At 36.8% G+C, this 23,640-nt stretch overlaps 2 protein-coding genes across 3 annotated transcripts; one reads left to right on the forward strand and one right to left on the reverse strand.

The window, feature by feature from the left end:
- Nucleotides 1-1,209: 1,209 nt before the first annotated feature.
- LOC143351723 (alkaline phosphatase) lies at nucleotides 1,210-16,285 on the forward strand. The gene is made up of 8 exons (XM_076783552.1): nucleotides 1,210-1,346; nucleotides 1,738-1,940; nucleotides 2,028-2,220; nucleotides 13,007-13,170; nucleotides 13,607-13,954; nucleotides 15,083-15,281; nucleotides 15,463-15,681; nucleotides 15,822-16,285. Exons 1-8 carry the CDS (start codon nucleotides 1,271-1,273, stop codon nucleotides 16,016-16,018), a joined length of 1,599 nt encoding a protein of 532 aa, XP_076639667.1. The 5' UTR covers nucleotides 1,210-1,270; the 3' UTR covers nucleotides 16,019-16,285.
- Nucleotides 16,064-21,916, reverse strand: LOC143351725 (uncharacterized). 2 transcript variants are annotated; one of them, XM_076783555.1, is made up of 3 exons: nucleotides 21,587-21,916; nucleotides 18,011-18,209; nucleotides 16,064-17,439 (listed from the first exon to the last, which is right to left on the reverse strand). In XM_076783555.1, the coding sequence occupies exons 2-3, from the start codon at nucleotides 18,093-18,095 to the stop codon at nucleotides 16,892-16,894; spliced, it is 633 nt and encodes a 210-aa protein (XP_076639670.1). In that variant the 5' UTR covers nucleotides 18,096-18,209; nucleotides 21,587-21,916; the 3' UTR covers nucleotides 16,064-16,891. The 2 variants fall into 2 exon arrangements, with proteins under 2 accessions (XP_076639670.1, XP_076639671.1); XM_076783556.1 differs by lacking the exon at nucleotides 21,587-21,916 and having other exon boundaries at nucleotides 16,064-17,502; nucleotides 18,011-18,112.
- Nucleotides 21,917-23,640: the final 1,724 nt, after the last annotated feature.

The raw sequence follows: 23,640 nt of genomic DNA on the forward strand, positions 1-23,640 counted from the left end.
TCTCACATTTTTCAGATTGAAATAAGACTAAACACGATAATTTGAATAATATGCAGGGTGTACAGTCACCCCTAGGAAAAATTTTAATGAGAGATTCTAGAGGCCAAAATAAGACGAAAATCAAAAATATCAATTTCTTAACTAAGGTTTCGTTACAAAGTTATTAAAAAATTTCAAATCATTCTGAAAAAATTATTTTTGATTGCGGGGATCAATTACAATCATTTTTGGTGAATACACATACCCCCGAAATCCTACTCAGTTTCGAGAAAAGAATTCGTTACCGAAAATATAATGTCTAATCACGAATGAATGATTCCCCTGAAATTTCACGTGTTTCAAATCGTTCTAAAAAAATTAGTTTTAGTTGCAAGGGTCGATTACAATCATTTTTGGTGAGTAGACATACCTTCGAAATCCTGCGCACTTTCGAGAAAAAAATTCCTAAACGAAAATATAATGTATACCCATTAATAGCAACAGTTTAGTATGATCTAAGTTATACTGCATTTAATCTTATTTCAATAAGAAACTTCACAAATATATTCGTAAAGATTCCATTAACGAACAATAAAAAGAACTGAAAATTAACCATGCTTTTATAACTGCAGGATTTCAATCCCGCATTTCTTTCAGTTATCCAAGCATTAATTGATCATTATCATTTTTCGGCTCAAAATTCACGATCCCTTCATTTTGTCGATTAGTATATTTTTGAGAAACATCTATTAAGAGAATAAATAAAATTATTCTTCATCCCTGTTCAATAACTCTATGTTAAACCTTGATTCTTTGAGTTCAAATATTTAAGATGCACTATTTTTCGAGGCAGTAGTTTATTATTCATTGCTGTCTAATCATTCGTGCAAATAATTTCCACTGGTTGTTTTTGCTAAGTGCAACGACATCTTATCTAGTAAAAAATTTTAAGTAACGCATAAAAGATAAACAACCAACCAGAAAGCGTTTCTCTGTTACTCGTTTAACTAGAATAGACATTTCAATCTCAAAATTAAATGTTTTACAGCGAACAGTCGGGAATAAAGTTATAGGTAGGTTTATTGGCTCTATCTGATGTTATTGAGCCAGAAACAGGTTTCTTTCTTACCGACATGATACAATCTGCCCTGCAATAGGGAGCGTTGGGAGCAATCATAGGCAAGTAGTTAACAGAGTCTTGTTGTTCCTTTCAGTCGTCTCTGGCGTATAACGTAATTGACACCCGTTTGTGACATGACCGGCAAGAACCATCAAGAGACAGGAAAAGAACATGTTTAAAATGAAGATTTTCACATCACACTTTGTCATCCTACTGATTGGAATTGCTAGTGCAACGATCAAAGAAGGTATATTAAATTTATCGACTCGTGCGTAAATTGTGATCATCAGTGGCTCTCTGCAATCGTCAGCGAAACCGTCGACGTCCTCGGACGATAATGTAGTTTCCACGTTTATTTAACTATCGGTGTTCCATTAGAGTCTATAAGTCTCATAAATTGCTTGCAAACATACACTATTGCCTCGTCGTTAGAAGCAGAAACATGCAAATCTTTCAGGAAAGAATATTTAAAGCGACGATTCTTCCGTCGAATCGTGTGACATTCATCCTTGTCTGTGAACTCTTATCTCGATCATTTTTACGTATGCGTTAATTTCTTATCATTGGTAAGCCATTTATGAATACGTTTCCACAAAAGAATAAACCTGCGGTTTCTAAAGAGATCATTGATTGCGCAGACAGTAAACACTGGCAGGAATTATCGAAAAGGGAATTAGAGGAGGCTTTGTCGTACAAGTGGAACACAAACCGAGCCAAAAACGTAATAATTTTTGTGGGCGACGGTATGAGTCCCGACACCATAACTGCCAGCAGGATTTACAGTGCTAGCGAAACCGGTCACCTGGCCTGGGAGAAATTCCCACACATTGGAATTCTTAAGGTATAAACACTACAGTTTTTTTTATGATATACAGAGCGTGTTTCGTAAAGGTTAATTTATATATACCGTTTACGTTGTTTGCACCAGACTTACAACGTCGACAAGCAAGTGCCGGACTCTGCGTCAACGGCGACAGCACTGTTCGGCGGCGTGAAAACTAATTACGAAGTAGTCGGTGTCAACGCGAACGTGCCTCTGGCTAATTGCACCGCGAGCCTGAATACCGACAATCATGTGGATTCGATCGTATCGTGGGCACTGACTGCTGGCAAAGACACAGGTTAGTCACAACACAAACGAGGTTTACGACTAGACCTTCGACCCAATGTATTTTTTCGCCCCATTTTTCTGGGGCTCTACAGCCCCATTATCATTTCGGTGTCGCTCACAACATTACCAACAGGGTAGAGAAAGCGACCGTAGCGCTTCTTATGGTAGGAAATGAAATGACAAGAATTCTTTTCTTTCCCAACGGAGTGAAAGAAGACAGGCTGCGGAGTCTCACAGATGATTCCTGGACTCTACCCAGAGTATGAAACGCGAAAAAATAATCACAACACTAAAGATAAACTGCAAACAAATTCATATTACTTGCAACTTGCAACGCGATTAATATTCGTATTTCATAACACTATTGCAATTCGAGATTAATGTTTATACGTAACTCTATACTAATCGCAAGGAATATATACGATCGCAACTCTAAAAGTAACCAAAATCGGGATATTTGCAACACGATAATACCTACATTCCGCGACGCTAATGCAATCCGAGGTCAGTTTTCATACACAACAAAATTCTCATCCTTCGCAACTCTAACGTTAACTATAAAACTAATTATTTGCAAAAATAACTAGACAAGCAACGCGAATAACATATATTTTTCGCAACTCTAATGCAAACCACGATCAGTGCTTACTCGCGACACTACTCTGAAAGCAAACGCGAAAATATTCAGTTCGCAACGCTAAATGGAATCGCGATAAGTTTCTAATATTCGCAACGCTATCTTGAAGGCAAACGCGACCATTTGTATTTCGTAACACTAATGCAAACCACGATTTGCCCCAAAATATTGGACGTTGTGGTACAAGTACCATCTGAAAAACTACTAAATACTACAACTACAGGCGAATACAGTGACATTAGTAGTAACAAAGAATGACTTTCCATCCTCATCCGAAGATGAAGATGAAAAGCCATTTGTTGTAGCCCACTCTTGAGACAGTTTGTCAGGGCCTCTTCGACTTCGAGAGTCTCTTCTTTCTTCGGCGGTCCTGCCAAAGCCTGAAACTTAATATTAGGCTCGAGATTCCATGCAATACACACTCCTCCAACAATTCTATGAATCGTTATCAAAACAGGTGTGCAGAAACTCGAGCGGAACGAGCGTTTCGGGGAACCTACCGCGGGCGACCACGACCGCGAAGAGCGACTGTAAAGTCACGCGATTCCAAGAATCGAAACTAAAACCAAAACAAACGGTACAATCCGTTTGGATCGGCAAACGTTTCGACTCCCAAAATCGAACTACAGGAATAGGTCTGCCACAGAAATAAAATCTGTAACAGCTCCATCCTGACCCTACCTACTTACATCTAACACACATACCAGAAAGTTAAGTTACCTACCTACCTAACCCTATATTTAAAAAATTCCAAAACTCATTCTCGCAAACAACCACTCCACGGTTCTCACACATAATGTCCGGGCGCAAAAGCCTAAACTAGAGAGGATTCCCCGGGGTTCCTCCGACACCCGAACATTTCACACAACATTCACTCTCTAATGTACGTACCAATTTCCTGAAATCAACTGACAAAGCCAAGTGACCATTGCGTATTTATATTATATGTATTACGTTATTTTCATCTAATAGAATTTTTTATAAAATATGTTATTGTATAAACGATTGCAATCGTATTTCATTCTGTTATTTAAGATCAAGAATCTAATTGCCGTATATATTTGATTGAATATTTCATACTAGGACCTTTGTGAATGTAAAAAATATGTAAATGGTGAAATAGAATTTTTATTGTAAATTATTATGACCTTTTGAAACGACGCAATTACACAGCCTAACCACAAACACACACATGTGTAAATTGCGTCGCGCACGGTACACTAGCGCAATGTCAGTCGCACATATATATTATTAGAAATTTTTATAAACTAAATCATCGTGCCCATTGCCTTCGCTCACGCAAGTAGCACCTGGGCACTTGGGTGAGTTTAGGCAATGAACACGGAAAAATAACCTGAAAATCTTGAACTAGAAAAATGATTATAGTGAATACTAACGAATAAGGAAATAGTATTTATTTACTTATTTTATTGGACTTCTATTTGTAATAAATTAGGAATAAACGTTTAATATACATTAATAATGAGATATATTATTAGTAACGAAAATTATTCTGATTAAAATTGAATTAATTAAGAAAAAATACTTCAATCAAGACTTTACTTTAAAATCATATACTTTAAAAATTGAAGATAAATTATTCAAGCAAACTAATTAAAATATTCAACCCTCGGGCAATTCTGTCATCAAAGCATATTTTTTAAAGATGCAAATAGTAGATAATACTTGACTAAAGAATTGACCCGTCGCGAAATGTTTTCTTGTGCATAAATTGAAACATATTTTTCAATATGTAAGGAAAAAAGTTATTAAATTATATTTACATGCCAGACACGAACAATACAAAAAAACGATCAATATTGTAAATTATATATTCAATAATCATAAATAATTATTATAGTAAATGTAATCAAATTAGTACAATAATTTATCATACTATGAAGCATTGATGTGTTTAATTAGAAATCGCGGAGCACAAGAAAACCCTAGCCTACACTAAAAAAAATATAATAATAGTATATGTTACTACTCACAGGTATGATTCATACCCGTGGTCACTGTATTCGTCAAATATTGCACGTATACAACTGGTCAGCCGCGTCGATTCGGACCTTTTTGTCCTACGACGTGATTGGGGACCAGAGGAATCAAAATTGGCATGCAACTCACTAATTGTAGAATGCAACCACCCGCACGACGATGTTGACTAGTAGGAGTCCTCAGCCAAGTCATCACCGAAATCGGGAACGTAGTCAGTAGCGAAGTCAACCAAGAGTTTCCTGGATCCGTAAGTAAGTATAAGTTGATGGGATGATAGGATCCTGTAAAAAGAAACAGCAAATATAACACTCTATTTCTTAAATTGTAAGGATTTTCATTTTAATAACAAAATGTCTACTAATATTGAAAATTTAACGTTGCAACATTTCTAAGAAACAATTTTTTTTTAAACGTACTCGGAACAAAGTACAAAGATACTTACATTTTTTGCTCGTGGGCATCGCCAAATACTCCTGTTCATTGACGCACTGACTCTACTATCGCGATTCATGAAGCAAAGAGAGCCCCGGTGCTCTGACTAAAATTCACGAGAGTTCAATATACACTGACTCGAACTTCGCGTGTCCCTAAAATCGAAACGATAATTTGCTACAAGTCACTGTGCTTCGAAAAACAAGACATTCTAAACGACGCAAGCACTGAATTTATTGACCGTATTGCACGCGATCATCAAAATTTCTAAAAGAAAAAATGAAAATTTGAGATTAGAAATAAAAAATAATTTAGTAAATACACAGATCTATCTATCTATCGATTTAATATTAAATTTCAGCGATAAAAACACAAAAATTCGTAAACATATATAGGTACATATTCACTTGTTATAATGAAGTTGAGGTTTGAATTTCGTATTCCCTCGTTTTACGATTTCCACGCATCAATGGCGTCCATCCATTGCATGCCGGTAGCGTCCCTTCCAGCCGAATCGCAGCAAAGTCTGTAACAGAAATAAAACAAAAATTACGATCCGATGCGTTAAAATAAATGCATCCACACCCTAATTAAAGATCGACCGAACTCGAAATATGGTCTATGAATTGATAATTACGTTTACAGATATCATAATTGATGTCGATTAGACATGTAAGAAAATACACGAAACTGACTCGACTTTTTTCGCGATTCCGGCAGAATTTCTAGAAGATATGTGTTAATATTACATGAAAGCACCGACAGAGATTAACGGAGGGTAGTACAAACGATTCGGGACATTCAGATGATAATAATTAAAAATTACATACCTAATTAGACGCGAAACTGTCAACGCACTTATCACCCCGCTTTCCAGACGAAGAATGACGAACAGGATCGGACGTGTCTACCGTGCGAGGAGTGGGGAGTGGGGTGAGAGAGTCACGTATTCCGTCTCGATTCTCGATGTGTATCTTCGGAAGAAAGATTAAGCCTTATATTTCAAATAATATTCATGATATACATTTTTAGGATCTGTTGCTGTAAAATAAATATAAAAAGATATCAGAGAAACAATTAATTACTTAATGATGTATTATTGTTATATTCTTGTGACGTCATAATGCAAGCTTCTCATTGGCTCTGTTGAACATCGATACATTCGATAAATTCGATAGTGTCTCTTAAAAATGACATATCGATTTATTATACTATTCATGGGTAATTAAATCGATCGAAATATCTACTTAATAACATGTAAATATATTAATGTTTGATCGAAAAATTATTCAATGCTTTTCATGTAAATTTTGTAGTTTCTGTATAGAATACACAAAAACATTAATATTCACAACGTTTGACTAAATGACTGTTCTAATTTATTACTCGTCTGTACCGATTTCTTGTGTATTCTAAAATATTTCTTAAGAATAATTTTATTCCTACCGTTGCTAGCATTCGCTGGCCAGGGAAACTCGATCGGTCCGTGTTTATCTTTGGTCGCCGGCCTCTCGACTTCACCTTGGGTCGCGTGGCACGGGAAACTGTGTTTTTTACACGTCTACACGATGCATTGCTGTGTCGTTAATCCGTGTGTCACGAAAAAATTATTGCTGCTGACATCTGTCTGCACAAAAGATTACCCAGTGGTATCGTCACAGAATCACGATAGGCTCTTATAAAGATCTAGTGAAAATTGAAACAAATAACTTTAGAAAATATACTATACACAAAAGGAACATTTATATAAGAAACTGATTGAAATTTAGGTTTAAAACTAATATTAACACATTATATGTTTCCATAATTAGAATTAATATATTTGAATCGATCTAGTAACTTGTGCATCCAATAACAGGTCGATATTCAATGTTCAAGCAGAGCCAATGAGCGGCTTGCATTCTGACGTCACAAAAGTATAACGTCAATTAAGTAATTAATTGTTTGTTTGGTATCTTTTTGTATTTATTTTTCGTATCTACTTTATTTTCAATTATTCGAAATGAAAGGTTTAACTTTTCTTTTGAAGTATACATTATTGAGAATCGAGATGGAGTACGTGACTCCCTCACACCACTCCCCACTCCTCGCACGGTAGACACGTCCGATCCTGTTCGTCATTCTTCGTCTGGAAGGTGGGGTGATAAGTGCGTTGACAGTTTCACGTCTAATTAGGTATGTAATTTCTAATTATTATCATCTGAATGTCCCGAATCGTTCCTAGTACTCTCCGTTAGTATTTGTTGGTGCTTTCATGTAATATTAACACGTATCTACTAGAAATTTTGCCGGAATCGCGAAAAAAGTCGAGTCAGTTTCGTGTATTTTCTTACATGTCTAATCGACATCAATTATGACATCTGTAAACGTAATTATCAATTCATAGACCATATTTCGAGTTCGGTCGATCTTCAATTAGGGTGTGGATACATTTATTTTAACGCATCGGATCGTAATTTTTGTTTTATTTCTGTTACAGACTTTGCTGCGATTCGGCTGGAAGGGACGCTACCGGCATGCAATGGATGGACGCCATTGATGCGTGGAAATCGTAAAACGAGGGAATACGAAATTCAAACCTCAACTTCATTATAACAAGTGAGTATGTACCTATATATGTTTACGAATTTTTGTGTTTTTATCGCTGAAATTTAATATTAAATCGATAGATAGATAGATCTGTGTATTTACTAAATTATTTTTTATTTCTAATCTCAAATTTTCATTTTTTCTTTTAGAAATTTTGATGATCGCGTGCAATGCGGTCAATAAATTCAGTGCTTGCGTCGTTTAGAATGTCTTGTTTTTCGAAGCACAGTGACTTGTAGCAAATTATCGTTTCGATTTTAGGGACACGCGAAGTTCGAGTCAGTGTATATTGAACTCTCGTGAATTTTAGTCAGAGCACCGGGGCTCTCTTTGCTTCATGAATCGCGATAGTAGAGTCAGTGCGTCAATGAACAGGAGTATTTGGCGATGCCCACGAACAAAAAATGTAAGTATCTTCGTACTTTGTTCCGAGTACGTTTAAAAAAAAATTGTTTCTTAGAAATGTTGCAACGTTAAATTTTCAATTTTAGCAGACATTTTTTTATTAAAATTAAAATGCCTACAATTTAAGAAATAGAGTGTTATATTTGCTGTTTCTTTTTACAGGATCCTATCATCCCATCAACTTATACTTACTTACGGATCCAGGAAACTCTTGGATGACTTCGCTACTGACTACGTTCCCGATTTCGGTGATGACTTGGCTGAGGACTCCTACTAGCCAACATCGTCGTGCGGGTGGTTGCATTCTACAATTAGTGAGTTGCATGCCAATTTTGATTCCTCTGGTCCCCAATCACGTCGTAGGACAAAAAGGTCCGAATCGACGCGGGTGACCAGTTGTATACGTGCAATATTTGACGAATACAGTGACCACGGGTATGAATCATACCTGTGAGTAGTAACATGTACTACTATTATATTTTTTTTAGTGTAGGCTAGGGTTTTCTTGTGCTCCGCGATTTCCAATTAGACAAATGAATGCTTCATAGTATGATACATTATTGTACTAATTTGATTACATTTACTATAATAATTATTTATGATTATTGAATATATAATTTACAATATTGATCGTTTTTTTGTATTGTTCGTGTCCGGCATGTAAATATAATTTAATAACTTTTTTCCTTACATATTGAAAAATATGTTTCAATTTATGCACAAGAAAACATTCCGCGACGGGTCAATTCTTTAGTCAAGTATTATCTACTATTTGCATCTTTAAAAAATATGCTTTGATGACAGAATTGCCCGAGGGTTGAATATTTTAATTAGTTTGCTTGAATAATTTATCTTCAATTTTTAAAGTATATGATTTTAAAGTAAAGTCTTGATTGAAGTATTTTTTCTTAATTAATTCAATTTTAATCAGAATAATTTTCATTACTAATAATATATCTCATTATTAATGTATATTAAACGTTTATTCCTAATTTATTACAAATAGAAGTCCAATAAAATAAGTAAATAAATACTATTTCCTTATTCGTTAGTATTCACTATAATCATTTTTCTAGTTCAAGATTTTCAGGTTATTTTTCCGTGTTCATTGCCTAAACTCACCCAAGTGCCCAGGTGCTACTTGCGTGAGCGAAGGCAATGGGCACGATGATTTAGTTTATAAAAATTTCTAATAATATATATGTGCGACTGACATTGCGCTAGTGTACCGTGCGCGACGCAATTTACACATGTGTGTGTTTGTGGTTAGGCTGTGTAATTGCGTCGTTTCAAAAGGTCATAATAATTTACAATAAAAATTCTATTTCACCATTTACATATTTTTTACATTCACAAAGGTCCTAGTATGAAATATTCAATCAAATATATACGGCAATTAGATTCTTGATCTTAAATAACAGAATGAAATACGATTGCAATCGTTTATACAATAACATATTTTATAAAAAATTCTATTAGATGAAAATAACGTAATACATATAATATAAATACGCAATGGTCACTTGGCTTTGTCAGTTGATTTCAGGAAATTGGTACGTACATTAGAGAGTGAATGTTGTGTGAAATGTTCGGGTGTCGGAGGAACCCCGGGGAATCCTCTCTAGTTTAGGCTTTTGCGCCCGGACATTATGTGTGAGAACCGTGGAGTGGTTGTTTGCGAGAATGAATTTTGGAATTTTTTAAATATAGCGTTAGGTAGGTAGGTAACTTAACTTTCTGGTATGTGTGTTAGATGTAAGTAGGTAGGGTCAGGATAGAGCTGTTACAGATTTTATTTCTGTGGCAGACCTATTCCTGTAGTTCGATTTTGAGAGTCGAAACGTTTGCCGATCCAAACGGATTGTACCGTTTGTTTTGGTTTTAGTTTCGATTCTTGGAATCGCGTGACTTTACAGTCGCTCTTCGCGGTCGTGGTCGCCCGCGGTAGGTTCCTCGAAACGCTCGTCCCGCTCGAGGTTCTGCACACCTGTTCTGATAACAATTCCTGGAATTGTTGGAGGACTGTGTATTGTATGGAATCTCGAGCCTAGTATTAAGTTTCAGGCTTTGGCAGGACCGCTGAAGAAAGAAGAGACTCTCGAAGTCGAAGAGGCCCTGACAAACTGTCTCAAGAGTGGGCTACAACAAATGGCTTTTCATCTTCATCTTCGGATGAGGATGGAAAGTCATTCTTTGTTACTACTAATGTCACTGTATTCGCCTGTAGTTGTAGTATTTAGTAGTTTTTCAGATGGTACTTGTACCACAACGTCCAATATTTTGGGGCAAATCGTGGTTTGCATTAGTGTTACGAAATACAAATGATCGCGTTTGTCTTCAAGATAGCGTTGCGAATGTTATAAACTTATCGCGATTCCATTTAGCGTTGCGAACTGAATATTTTCGCGTTTGCTTTCAAAGTAGTGTCGCGAGTAAGCACTGATCGCGGTTTGCATTAGAGTTGCAAAAAATATATGTTATTCGCGATGCTTGTCTAGTTATTTTTGCAAATAATTAGTTTTATAGTTAACTTTAGAGTTGTGAAGGATGAGAATTTTTCGCATTTTCATTCAGAATAGTGTTGCGTATGAAAACTGATCTCGGATTGCATTAGTGCTGCGAAATATATTGTATTATCGCGTTGCAAACATCCCGATTTTGATTACTTTTAGAGTTGCGATCGTTTATATTCCTTGAGATTGCTTTTGGTGTAGCGTTGCGAATAATCACTGATCGCGTTTGTGTTAATGTAGAGTTGCGATATAGAGAATGCCTCAAATATAACACTGGTACCTACCTGCTCCAGCCTCAATTCATCCAGCCTGGAACGCCTGTCGTCGTTAATAAAATTAGCGTTGCGCATTATTTAATACGCGATTTCATTAGTGTCGCGAAATATGAATATTAATCGCGTTTGCTTGTAGAATAGCGTTGCGATTAATATCAATATATCATGATTACTGTTAGAGTTGCGAACAATTAATATTTTTCCTGTTTTTTTTCAAAGTAGTGTTGCGATTAAGAACAGATAGCGGTTTGTTATTAGCGTCGCGAAGTATAAATTATTCGCGTTTCTTTGTCTAGTTAAAGTTGAAAATAATTTTTATTAATTGTATAGTTCCATTTAGAGTTGCGTATAATGACAATTTTCGCGTTTGTTTCAGGGTAGAGTTGCGTGTAAACATTAATCGCGTTGCAAGTTATGAATAATATAAATTTGATCGCGATTGTCTTTAGTGTTGCGATTATCTTTTCGCGTTTGATTTTCAAATAAATTTCCGGTAGCTTGGAATGTTTATTGTATTTCTTTTTATTGTATTTCTCGATGAGAATTTTTTTTTCGAAGATGCGTAGGATTTCGAGGGTATGTCTATTCATAAAAAATGATTGTAATTGATCCCTGCAATTAAAAATAATTTTTTCAAAACGATTTCAAATTTTTTTTCGCCGAAAAATTTGTCCACCTTCCTGATTTTTTATCTCGAAAGTGCGTAGGATTTCGGGGGTATGTGTACTCACCAAAAATAGTTGCATTTGACCCTAGAACCTAGAAATAATTTTTTTAGGACGATTTGAAATTTTTTTTTTTCGTCGAAAAATTTAGGCACCTACCCCCTGTCGATTTTTCTTAAAAATTCCTTTTTCATTTTTAGTAATTTTGTTTGGCGCCCTACAGAAAAGTTGTTTAATACTTTTTTGTAGGTACCCATGAGCTCTACTTCAGAAAAAAGTTTCATTGAAATATATTCACAATTGTAGGAGTTATGGCTGTTTGAAAATTGGACCATTTTTATGGGGTTTTTCTCATTTTGCGGGGTCAAGGACCAACTTTTCGAATATTTTTGCGATTGATACATATTCTCCACTAAAATACGCGTAGTTTGCTTTTTTAAACATTAAAATCGTCCAATCCGTTCAGAAGTTATGACGTTTTAAAGATTCGCATGAAAATTCGGACAGACATTTCTGGCCAGAAATTAGATTTTCGGTAAGGAATTTTTTTCTCGAAACTGAGCAGGATTTCGGGGGTATGTATAATGACCAAAAATGATTCTAATTGACCCCCGCAACCGAAAATAATTTTTCCAGAACGATTTCAAATATTTTTTTTTTTGGGCACAAATTTTTTTTACGTAAATACACGTTTTAAGACGCCCTGATCATATTTTAATTATTGGAAGAAAAGAAATTTTTTTTTATTATTCCCATGTATGAGCGTACATATGTATATTATTCATACGATTTTTCAAAATCAACATACGTTAAGATTGAGAATTAGTAAATTAATACTAAACCTACCGTGACCGGTCGAATGACCGGTTGAACTGGACAATGAACCGGAAATACTGGACAAAATTTGGTACGAAATTCTGGTTAGTTTCCGATGTAAATAGGAAATATATCTATAGGAAAGACGAAAGGAGAGAATCTTCAGTTTCCACTGTCTTAGAACAGTCTAACAGTCTAACAACGCGTAAAAATAGTTAAACTTTAGACGCGTGCAGTTCCGAAGCTACTAGTGTTTTCTCCATAACTAAGCCATAATTGGAAGCAGCAAGACCTCCCTTTGAATAAGTGTCGAAGTACGTAGTTACTGCGCTATGTTTTTACATTTTTATAAAAAGTTACTGCCACGAATGCTTTTATGATATCGGAGTCTATGTACTTTTTTGAAAATGAAACTACCCCCAAACGAATGTCAGGATTTAACACCGAACCCTTCAATTTACAGGATTCGTGACAACCACCAGAGTCACCCATGCTACTCCCGCGCCTTTGTACGCGCATAGCGCAGACAGGAGATGGGAATGCGATGGAACCATGCCAAAAACTGCTGGAAAATGCAAGGACATCGCGAGGCAGTTGGTGGAGGATCAGCCAGGGAGAAATATAAAGGCAAAATATTAAGTTGATAAAGATGAAATGGTATAACAGGGATGGGAAATTTCATTTCTGCATAGAGTCATAGAAATTGTATACTAGTCAGTTTTCCCACCATCGGACAGTTGTGGCCTCCATTAATTATAAATAACCCATAAACACCTCATTTTAGAGGGTTAAAATTATTATGACAAGTTTGAAAGAAAACAAGCAAAATACTGTTATTATTGACAATGTGAGTGTGAATGTATTTAACGATCTTTTTACTACCGTCTCGAACGGATCTGAGAAGAAGCCAATTTTTAAGCTATAAACACTAACAGTGTAAAGCCTATTAATCGAGTCGTTTCATATGCAACAACCTTATGTATTACACGATGCGCATGGATTTGTTACGCAACCCACTTTACATGGAGGAAGATTACGGCTGAATAGAAACTTTCATATCCAGGTAATCATGGGAGGAGGAAGACAAGTAATGAAGACCAACACAACAGGTACACAATTCGATCCGATAGATACGTGGGCGTGTAAAAGACAAGATGGTCGAGATTTAATCGAAGAATGGAAACGGGACAAAGTGTCCAGGAAATTGTCGTTCAGTGTCGTTGAAAATAACGAACAATTATCCAAGGTAAACACTGGCAAGGTGGACTATTTGTTAGGTATCTTCGCGAATGGTCACATTAACATGGACTGGAACAGAGAAAAGGGTCCCAAAGGGCAGCCAAGTCTCGAAGAGATGACCGTCACGGCGTTAAAAATCTTACAGAGATCGAAACGGGGCTACCTATTAGTGGTAATGACACTTTATCAAAATGGAAAATTTTTTCTTGGTTGAAACGACAAAATGATAGGACGTCCCTGAAATTTTTCTGTTTCTTTTAGGGTTGTTAATATATAGGATATCCGGCCACCTCTGGGAAAAATTTTAATGGGAGATTCTAGAAACCAATATAAGACGAAAGTTAAGAATACTAATTTATTGATTGAGGCTTCGTTAAAAAGTTGTTAACGTTAAAGTTTCATACCGACTGGAAAATTTTTTGGCGAAAAAAAAAAATTTCAAATCGTTGTGGAAAAAATTATTTTCAGTTGCAGGGGTCCATTATAATCATTTTTGATGAATAAACATACCCCCGAATTCTTACGCACTTTCGAGAAAAAAATTCTTCAAGAATACAATGTCTGACCATAAATGAAATCACATGCCTAATCTCTGTAACTGTCATGCGTATGTTTAAAAAGTCATAACTCCTGAACGGATTGGACGATTTTAATGTTTCAAAATGCAAACAACGCGTATTTTAGTCAAGAATATGTAGAAATCCTAAAAATATTGGAAAAGTTGTTCCTTAACTCTGTAAAGTTCGAAAAACCCCATAAAAGTGGTCCAGTTTTCAAACGATCATAACTCCTACAATAGTCAATGGATTTAATTGAAATTTACTGGTGAAGTAGAGCTCATGGATACCTACAAAAAAGTATTAAACAACTTTTCTATAAGGCGTCAAACAAAATTGCTAAAAATCAAAAATTAATTTTTAAGAAAAATTGACAAGGGTAGATGCCTAAATTTCTCGGCAAAAAAAATTTCGAATTGTTCTAAAAAAATTATTTCTAGGTTCTAAGGTCAAATGCAACCATTTTTGGTGAATACATACATCCCCGAAATCCTACGCACTTTCGAGAAAAAAATTCAGGAAGTTAATTTTTAACGATAATTTCGTTAATAACTTTTCAACGAAGCCTCAATCAACAAATTGGTATTCTTGATTTTCGTCTTGTTTTGGCCTCTAGAATCTCTCATTAAAATTTTTCCCAGGGATGGCTGAACACCCTCCACATTATTGTTTTCGAGAAACAGAAAAATTTCAGAGGTGTTCTATCACATTAACACGGAGTGTACATGGAGTGTTACTTTTAGGTCGAAGGGGGTCTTATCGACTTTGCCCATCATCGTGGCCATGCCGCTCAGGCATTACTAGAGACCGTTAGGTTCTCGGATGCTATCAACGCGACTTTAAAGATGATCAACACCAACGATACTTTGGTTATCGTAACAAGCGATCACACTCATTCGATGAGCTTCAACGGATACAGTGATCGTGGCTCAAACATCCTCGGTACACCGCGTTTACATTAGATAATTTTTAATTGAACAACCTAGTCGATCGACCTCGAGTCGTACGTAAATGTGTTGATATTAATGCATGGGACTTCGTAATGAGTTAAACTCATTTCCACATCCGTGAGCTTTGCTTGTTAAGTGAATCTGAAAGAGAGTAACGGACCAAAAAATTTCAGGCGTCGCTCAGAAATCGAAACACGACGGTATTCCATACACGACGCTGACTTACAGCACCGGAGGCCCCAACAACGTCGCGTATACAGTAAAAAACAACGTTTCGGTTAGGATGGACCCTTCTCGAGAAAACACCACAGCATTCACGTACAGCCAACAAGCTACGATCATATCGGACGAAGCTTATCATGGTGGCGGCGACGTAGCTGTCTATGCAATAGGTACTAATACGAATGATTTATAATAGGAGTCTGAAACGAGTATAGCAATTGGGAACTTACCGATTGAATGTCAGAGTTGGGCAAAATGTAATCACTAACATTCTATCCAACTCTGCTGAATATATTTTTCCATTCCGTAGGTCCGTTCGCTCACCTATTCCATAGCGTGCACGAGCAGAATTACGTCGCTCGCGTTATAGGTTTTGCAGCGAATATGGAACCACGCACGAACTCAAATTCAGACGTAAACAGTGGTTGGAGACACGACAGCGATGTTTTAATTACCATTCTTTTATACTGCAGTTTGTTCTTCCTAGTTATAGTCAACCGGTGGTAGAAATTGTTCGTGGAAGGTGTACAGTGTTCATAGTACGAGAGAACGTAATTGTGTAAGCAACATATATTTTAAAAAAACCGACGTTACACATGTATTCTTATTGTACTTAAGTAAGTGGAATAGCAAGTGGCCGTGAAAAATACACTCGGATCCACTTCATCACAGATCAACCTAACTTGTTCAATGAACGCACCAAATCTTTTCAAGAACGATCAAGCAACTCCGTGTAATATAGATAATAAATGTTTCCCTAACGCGTTTTATCTTTTTTTTTTTATTCTTCTTCCTCCTCTTCTTCTTTTATATATACAAACAAGTTAAAACGGTTCTCAGTCTTCTGCTGCAGAGGATAAGGTGCTTCGCGATCGTTATCTAAATAATTCCTTCGATTGCCCTCGATTCGTAACGGCGCTGGAAAGTAGCAATTCCCAGAATTACGTTTAAAATAAAGAACAATTACAATTATGCGGGCATTTAAGTGCTGTAACGGTATCCTTAAAATCTACCCGGGTTCACGGTCGTATGTCATCGTTTCCTATCCTCTAACGCTTCTTACATGTCCATTTGGCGACGTACAAAAAAAAAAGAACAAATATTACAGAACTCGCAAAACTGACCGGGTCGAACCAGAGATCCTACAAAACTACGAAACTATCGAAGCAGATGGACAAGTGAGAACACGATCTATCGACGAGCTAGTCTCGCGACAGTCGTAAACTCTATCCGGCACTGTTTAAGTGTTTAAATGCGACGGGCGGATAATTGCGATGGGAGACCAAGAGTCACAATACTTTCTGTAGTCCGCTATCCTTTCGATGAACAGTTCGATCGCAGCATGACGGATGATGGAGTCAAGAAGGAATCACCGTGGTATCACTGATCTTTGTTTTTCTCGTGCTTGGGACTGTACGTCACGGACTCGTGGAAGAGGATCTTCAGCCAGATCCCACCCAAGATCAGCAGAGCCGCGATGAGGAAGATGAAGCCTGGCGTGTATTTGTCGAAGACCATTATACTGAACAGGCCGATCGATTGGAAGATCAGTAGCATCGGTGCGAAGTAAACGGCTATGATCAGCCCGATTGGATGCTGTTTGCGCTTCTGCGGATCGACCGTCCGGAACTTGCGCGTCGACTTGCACGACTTTTTGGGCTGCGTCGATTCCTGCGTCTGGGATTCGTCGGGACGAATGTCCTGGACCAACGACTGCCGAAAGCTCCTGAACAAGCAGAGGATCCTTGCTGCGATACTCTGGAGAAGCTGACCGAAGCGCAGATGCACCTTGCGCGCGATGGGGTGCGACTTTGAATTGTCGAAGGAGTAGAGCAGATAAGGGAAGAGATTCAGATTCTGGCAACAATGGCGGATTCTCTGCATCGACGCGTGGCGGAACAGCATTGGTGGTCCACTGTAGCTTCCATCTGTGGACAAAGAAAACCTATGCTTCAGCGACGCGTTAAGGGAACCAGGCAGTCAGATCGAGCCTTTTTGTAAGTGCTCGTTAGAAAAAAACGATTAGATATAAATAATTTTCCTTTTACACGATGTTCTGGTAGCTTAAAACAACCATATTACACTAGTTAACTTAATCCTGAGAGTAATCATTGGCAAGCTGCAGAAACCGACGTTGTTACTATTGGTAGACGAAATGTTGAGATATCAGGAGAGACAGGGGCAAAAGAAGTTTGAGAAAAGGTACATGACTGTATGCAACAAACATATTCAAATCTCTATAACTTCGTTATTGATGTAAAATGAAATAAAATTCGAAGTTCTGGATCGAAATACTCTGTTAACGATTAATATTCTGAGTTTACGTCTACGCCAATATTATTTGTTGTTGCTGTATCTTACTTCGATCAACTCGGTCAATAATAACAAACAAGAACTGGAAGAATTCGGACATTTGTGTCGTTTGATTTCTGCGTCTCAGCGTTTCGTCTCCCAATAGTGCGTAATTTGGGTAAACGTAACACATAAAATGTCTCTCACCTTTGAGCATATTGGATACACGGCCCACTAGAGTCTGTTTCCCAACCACGTTCTCAGTCTCCACCATTCCTGGTACTTTCGCCATGCTGTTTGTTACCTAGCGATAGCTCAAGACTTCTGTGTTATTTTTGGATCGTTTGCGTTTTCTTTTGGGCGTTTCAGTCAATGTCCGATCGCGATCGGCTATTGGTATTTCGTTCTGAAAAATAAACGAAAAACGTTGTTCGAAAAGAGCTTGAACGACAGGAGATCGGCAACGAACGTAAATGTAAATATTTTCATCGATGCACGTAGACCGGTCGCGGTCAATTTTGACGTACGGTTCAAGAATCGCGAGCAAACATTTTGATCGCTACTGAACAGACCTTTGCCTTTTCGCGTTGTGAAAGCTACGTGGTAGAAAAAAAAGGCGGCAGTCAGATAGCCCATGCGACCCGAGATTAAGGAGCCAGCGGCATTTTCAGACGATTCGGAGCAACGTCGATCGCGAAACGAACAGTTTGTTCGAACTTTAGCCGTACCGTTGGCGAAACCGAGAAACTCGATAAAGTTTGGAAACGCAACGCACAGTAGAAGGTATCCGTAGGTGGAACCGTCAGGGCAGAAGAACAAACAATGACTACGGACGCGTATCGGTACAACGCACTATTTCACAACGGCACGAGCCTCATGACACACTCGCGAACCGGTTGAGTCGATCGTAATATACTCTTGTGTCCCCATGCCTCCCCTCCACCTCCTCTTGATCAACGCGAATAAGCGACCTCGTAGATCGTAGATAGAGGACCATCGAATGTAGAGGAACTGGTCCAAATTGACTAACCATTTGTGTACAGTCATACCCTGACTTAGGTAGGTCGTATCGCACTTGCAGTGGACGAAATTTTTTTATGAACTAGAGGTGACCAAGCAAAGTCAAGCTTAATTTCGATTGTTTAAATCAAATCAATTATTTGATCGTTTAAAGAATCTTGATCATTCAAATGAACTTGGTTGTTCAAATAAACTTGATTATGTGTTCTTACATAATTATTATATTTGAATATTAAAGTTCGCTTGGTTAAAATTTGGACAAGTTTAGATAATTCTAGAAATTAAAAAGAAATATCTGTGCATTTAAATAATTCGGGGTGGCCTGATATTAGTAAAAGAATGATTTAAAATTTTTTAATTTTTTTCGAGCTTAGAATATGATGATTTTGTATAAAGAATCAAGTAGTTCAAACATTTGAACAGATCGAATCTTTTCAAGCTTGAACAAATATTCAAGCTACTTGGATGATCAGATTTGGTTCGAACAAATGAGTTTTGTCTTGGTTTGAATTTCGTATATTTGGACAGCTCTAATAAGAAGACTATGATTTATTGCGACAAGTTTATTTATGCTATAAATATATGTTAACATCGTTCGAAAACCTTGTAAACACTGCATGTAAACAAACTCGCGTGGTTCTTGCTTTAGAAAGAGAAATGTTAAAATGCTGACCGAGGTGAAAACGAAATTCAGATAAGAAAAATGTGTTTTTCTCGGCTCTGCATCCTACAAGAAACATTATCCGTATCTCAGGAAGAGCGAATATCGAAACTGAAATACAATATTTTGTAATATTCATATACGAATATCGTAAATAAATTCTTTCGTGTCAGAATGCCGCGAAGCAAAGTCTTGATTAGGATTCTTCATTCGAGAAATACCAAACAAGATTAATAGATTTATTAGATGGGTGGTAATATGAAAGAGACGTAATAAGTATCGTATTTTTAAAGAAATAACAAATAATAATAGAACATCAAGATAAACAGTTAAATTGTATTAAAAATGTAACGAAGCCATCTCTTACCCAAAACCACAAAATTCCAAAACAAGAAAGAAATACAATTCTACAAGTAAATATATCGATCTTTTCAAAGATATTTTGATTTGTTTTATCGAAGGAAATCATGAGGACAACTTCATTTTTCAGTAAAACAACACTGCAATACATAACGTAGAAATTATATTTCCCCTTTCAAACTGAAAAAGTTTTCTACTTAATATTTTTCCTGAAAATTTAGCATTATCGATGCAATCCGAAGAATAAGTAAACGTTTTTCAAAGCTTTTTCAGCCAAATATTCAATCGTTCAAATCATGGCTAAAAGACATGAAAAACTTTAAAGGAAATCATATAATATGAAACCATGATACTCGGTTACATATTAAATTTAAAATTTTGTATTGTAATGCTGTATTGCTAATTCGGAAGACTAACTGTATTTCTTCTGTAATACGAACTACAACGAAGATAATCAAGAGAAGAATGAGTGCATTGTCTTATCAGTGAAATGTGAGTGTATTGCGAATGTGCTGGTTATGATACCGGAAATTACATTTGCGATTTAGAATTGACATTTAACAAAGATGTTCTTATGCTGTAATTTTTGCTTCTGTATAAATTCTATATAGATTGAAATACCACTATTCCAAAATATTTTGTGTCATTTTTTAGTTGGATCAAAATTTTAAATACTTTTTGTTTTTCGTTGCTACTAAAAGTCTCAAATATAAAAGTTTATTTGTCTCTATCTTTTTGATTAATTTTTAAATCCTCTTTAAGTCCTCTATAATTGACGAAACAGGTACAGCAAATTCGGAGCATACTAGCGTGTCGTAGACCTTGAAATCTTTGCTTCGACCGTGGAAGACAGCGATCGAAGAAAAAGTAACCTCTTTCGTTGCATTGTTCCTTCGCAAGGATACCAGTTTCTCAAACACGGTGCAAAAGAGAGGCATACCAAACGGTTGATTTAGCAAAACGGTCACGTTGATCTTATGATAATGGTTAGTGACCAAATCGCAAAAGTATTCCGCGTAAAATTTAAGTCGCATCGAGAAACTTCTGGCCGTGTCCTTAAAGAGATGACGAGGACAACGAGGTAAACATGGGGGACAAAGTACCGTGTCGATCGACCCTCGACGGTACAGGTCGCGGACTAATTAATAATTGGATGGCGGAAATACGGTGAATTGTCACCGTCCATCAGACCAATTGACGAAGAGAATGTTCCAGTGCATGGGGAATCAAGATAAATTATGCACTGGTAGTCCAAGTACTTTTAGCGCTCAGAAAGAAAAAACCTTCGAACGTCATGTCACTCTTTCGCCCAAAAATTATGTAGTCAATGTTTTTGCTGGGGACTGTACTTGAAACCGTGAGAGAATAAACAATTCCCTCGACGTTAGATCGGCTGCAGCAGATCTAACAGTTGACCTTCCAGGTCACCAGATTTAAAATTCTCCTTAATTTTTATTTACAAGGGTCGTGTAAAGTCGTTGGTTCACGAAAATACGGTAAATATACCATAACTCGTAACGCGAAACGAATAATCACAAGAATTTGAAAAATTTTAATTCCGACGAACGTAGACTTGTATCCTTCGAACATTTACCGTAACTTGTCCGGAAATCTTTGTACGCTTGTACCTTCTCGATAATACGTTTCCAAACGGAAATTCGTAAGAACGTTTTACGGTGTCACGATGTTGTAGTTTGTCACAATTAAGAAAATGAAACGTTCCAGGCCATTCGACTACTCACCTTCACGGTATAGTTTTGTATTTACATGAACGTCGAATGTAAATTCACGACGGTCGGTGCCCATATAAACCGTTCGATCACTCCGTTCCACCGGTCCCGTTCGATCACGGACACGCCTAACTATACTTTTTGTAAAGATTAAATACTATTGGAAACTCGCGGAATATGCCCATTCTTTGGTGGCTCGGTGTTTTTCCTCGAAATCGATAAACCGGTCGCGGCTGGCGTTGGTCACGAGATGTTGGTTGAGGAGGGTTAAAAGCTGATCAAACCGGCAGCGGAGTTCATCACCATCTACGGCTAGGCACACGCAACGACTGCGGCCATCCGGCAATGCGCGTCGCGACGTTAAGCGTAGCTCAAGTGGCGACCTCGCAGCTCTCTTTCAAACCCAACCGAAACGGGACGCCGATTGGCCGCCGCGGGAGGCTTCCCAAGCAGTCGGACCAATTGACTGGCTTCTTGGAAGGACTACCGCGGAGGCCAGTGGAGGAAGCAAAAGGGCTGTTTAACGCAAACACTGGACCAGTCACGTAGTCATATCACGAAGTCACGAAGTTTGTTCGTGATCTTTCGAAATAACGACCCTTGGGACGCTCGTCTCTGTCGCAGCTGCCAATGAGATAACGCCATCGCCCTTATTTTTGGCAGTTGCTCGACAGGGCACGCCAACAAGGGAGTTTATGACAGACTTAATACCAGTATGGTAGAACTCCATTTATTGGAACGAAATTCTCGTCAACTTTGATGGACTTCTGTTATCTCAAATATTACTGAGCCTCGCGCCAATTATATGAACATTTACTACGCACGAAAATGAAACGAACAAACACATTTATATGTCGTCATCATTGTTGATATACGTTTCATTGTCAATTAATAAGAAATGTTCTGAAGAAACAGCCTTTCAATTATAACAGCAGTCGAAAATATATAATACATATAGTATGATAGTATTTCAAATTGCAAAAGAAATGCCTTTACTTTTTGGATAAAACATGAAATACTCAAGAATAGAAAATTAAGGGATGTCTAATTTTCTGTCTAATTTTTACTTATTTTTGAAGGACTTATGTCAAAGAAAAGATGTTGTAAAAGAAAAAGTATCGAAAAATTAAAATTATAAATTGCAATAGGTATTATAAATCACTGTTCTGTTACATTTATGTGTTATACGATTGTATGTTTTTTTTTTGATTCTTATATAGATAAGTCATTCGACAAAGAATTTGAAACATTGTGCAATTGTTTAGGTTCAATGAAAGTTCATGAAAATAGCACATTAAATTTTTTTAATCAAATTATCGATTCTAGACCTACTATCTTATAAAAAATTTGTACCCATTTCGTTAGAGACTTTTATTTGCACGAGCAATCATCTTGATTCGATAATAACGAAATTTTTATATTTGAAGTTATTTATTGTAGAACTGGCTAATAAAACGGTTAATTTTTTATATTATTTTTGTAGTCGTCTGACTCTACAATTAGATTATACAGTTAAAAAAGTGCTCAGATGATGAACCTCCCTTGTAAGACTTTGACAACCACACAACCTGCGTTATGCACGCCACTGTGTTCGTCATCCGCACATGCGCAATAAAATTCGACCCGTTTGACAAGAAAGCCTGTACCTTATAGATGCATCTTTGTCTGGTTGCAAGAGACTGGGTGGAGAGGGAAATATTTGTGTTTAGTATTGACGCGTCCTTAGAAATTCGCGTTTTTTGAAATTCTGTTGCAAACGACCAACATTTATTAACTGGATTTTGCTGTATTTGGTGATTTCTATTTGTAAAATAATTACTACAGAATTGCTTTCGATCGATTGCACGATCTCCATTAGCATTTACGACCCCAATTTTGAATGCAATTTTTAATCAATTAAATAGAATCTTAGATGCTTGGAATTAAAACATGTTCATACTTGCAACCGAACTTATTTATTATTTATATTTTGAGACATAACGAGCAAGTTGAAGAAAATTTAAGAAATATTAGAACAAAATCTTTGAAAGAGAGATGAATTTTCTGGCTCTTGATAAAAGTAACGA

The sequence above is a fragment of the Colletes latitarsis genome, chromosome 2 (genome assembly GCF_051014445.1).
Source record: "Colletes latitarsis isolate SP2378_abdomen chromosome 2, iyColLati1, whole genome shotgun sequence".
Taxonomy (NCBI): Eukaryota; Metazoa; Arthropoda; class Insecta; order Hymenoptera; family Colletidae; genus Colletes; species Colletes latitarsis.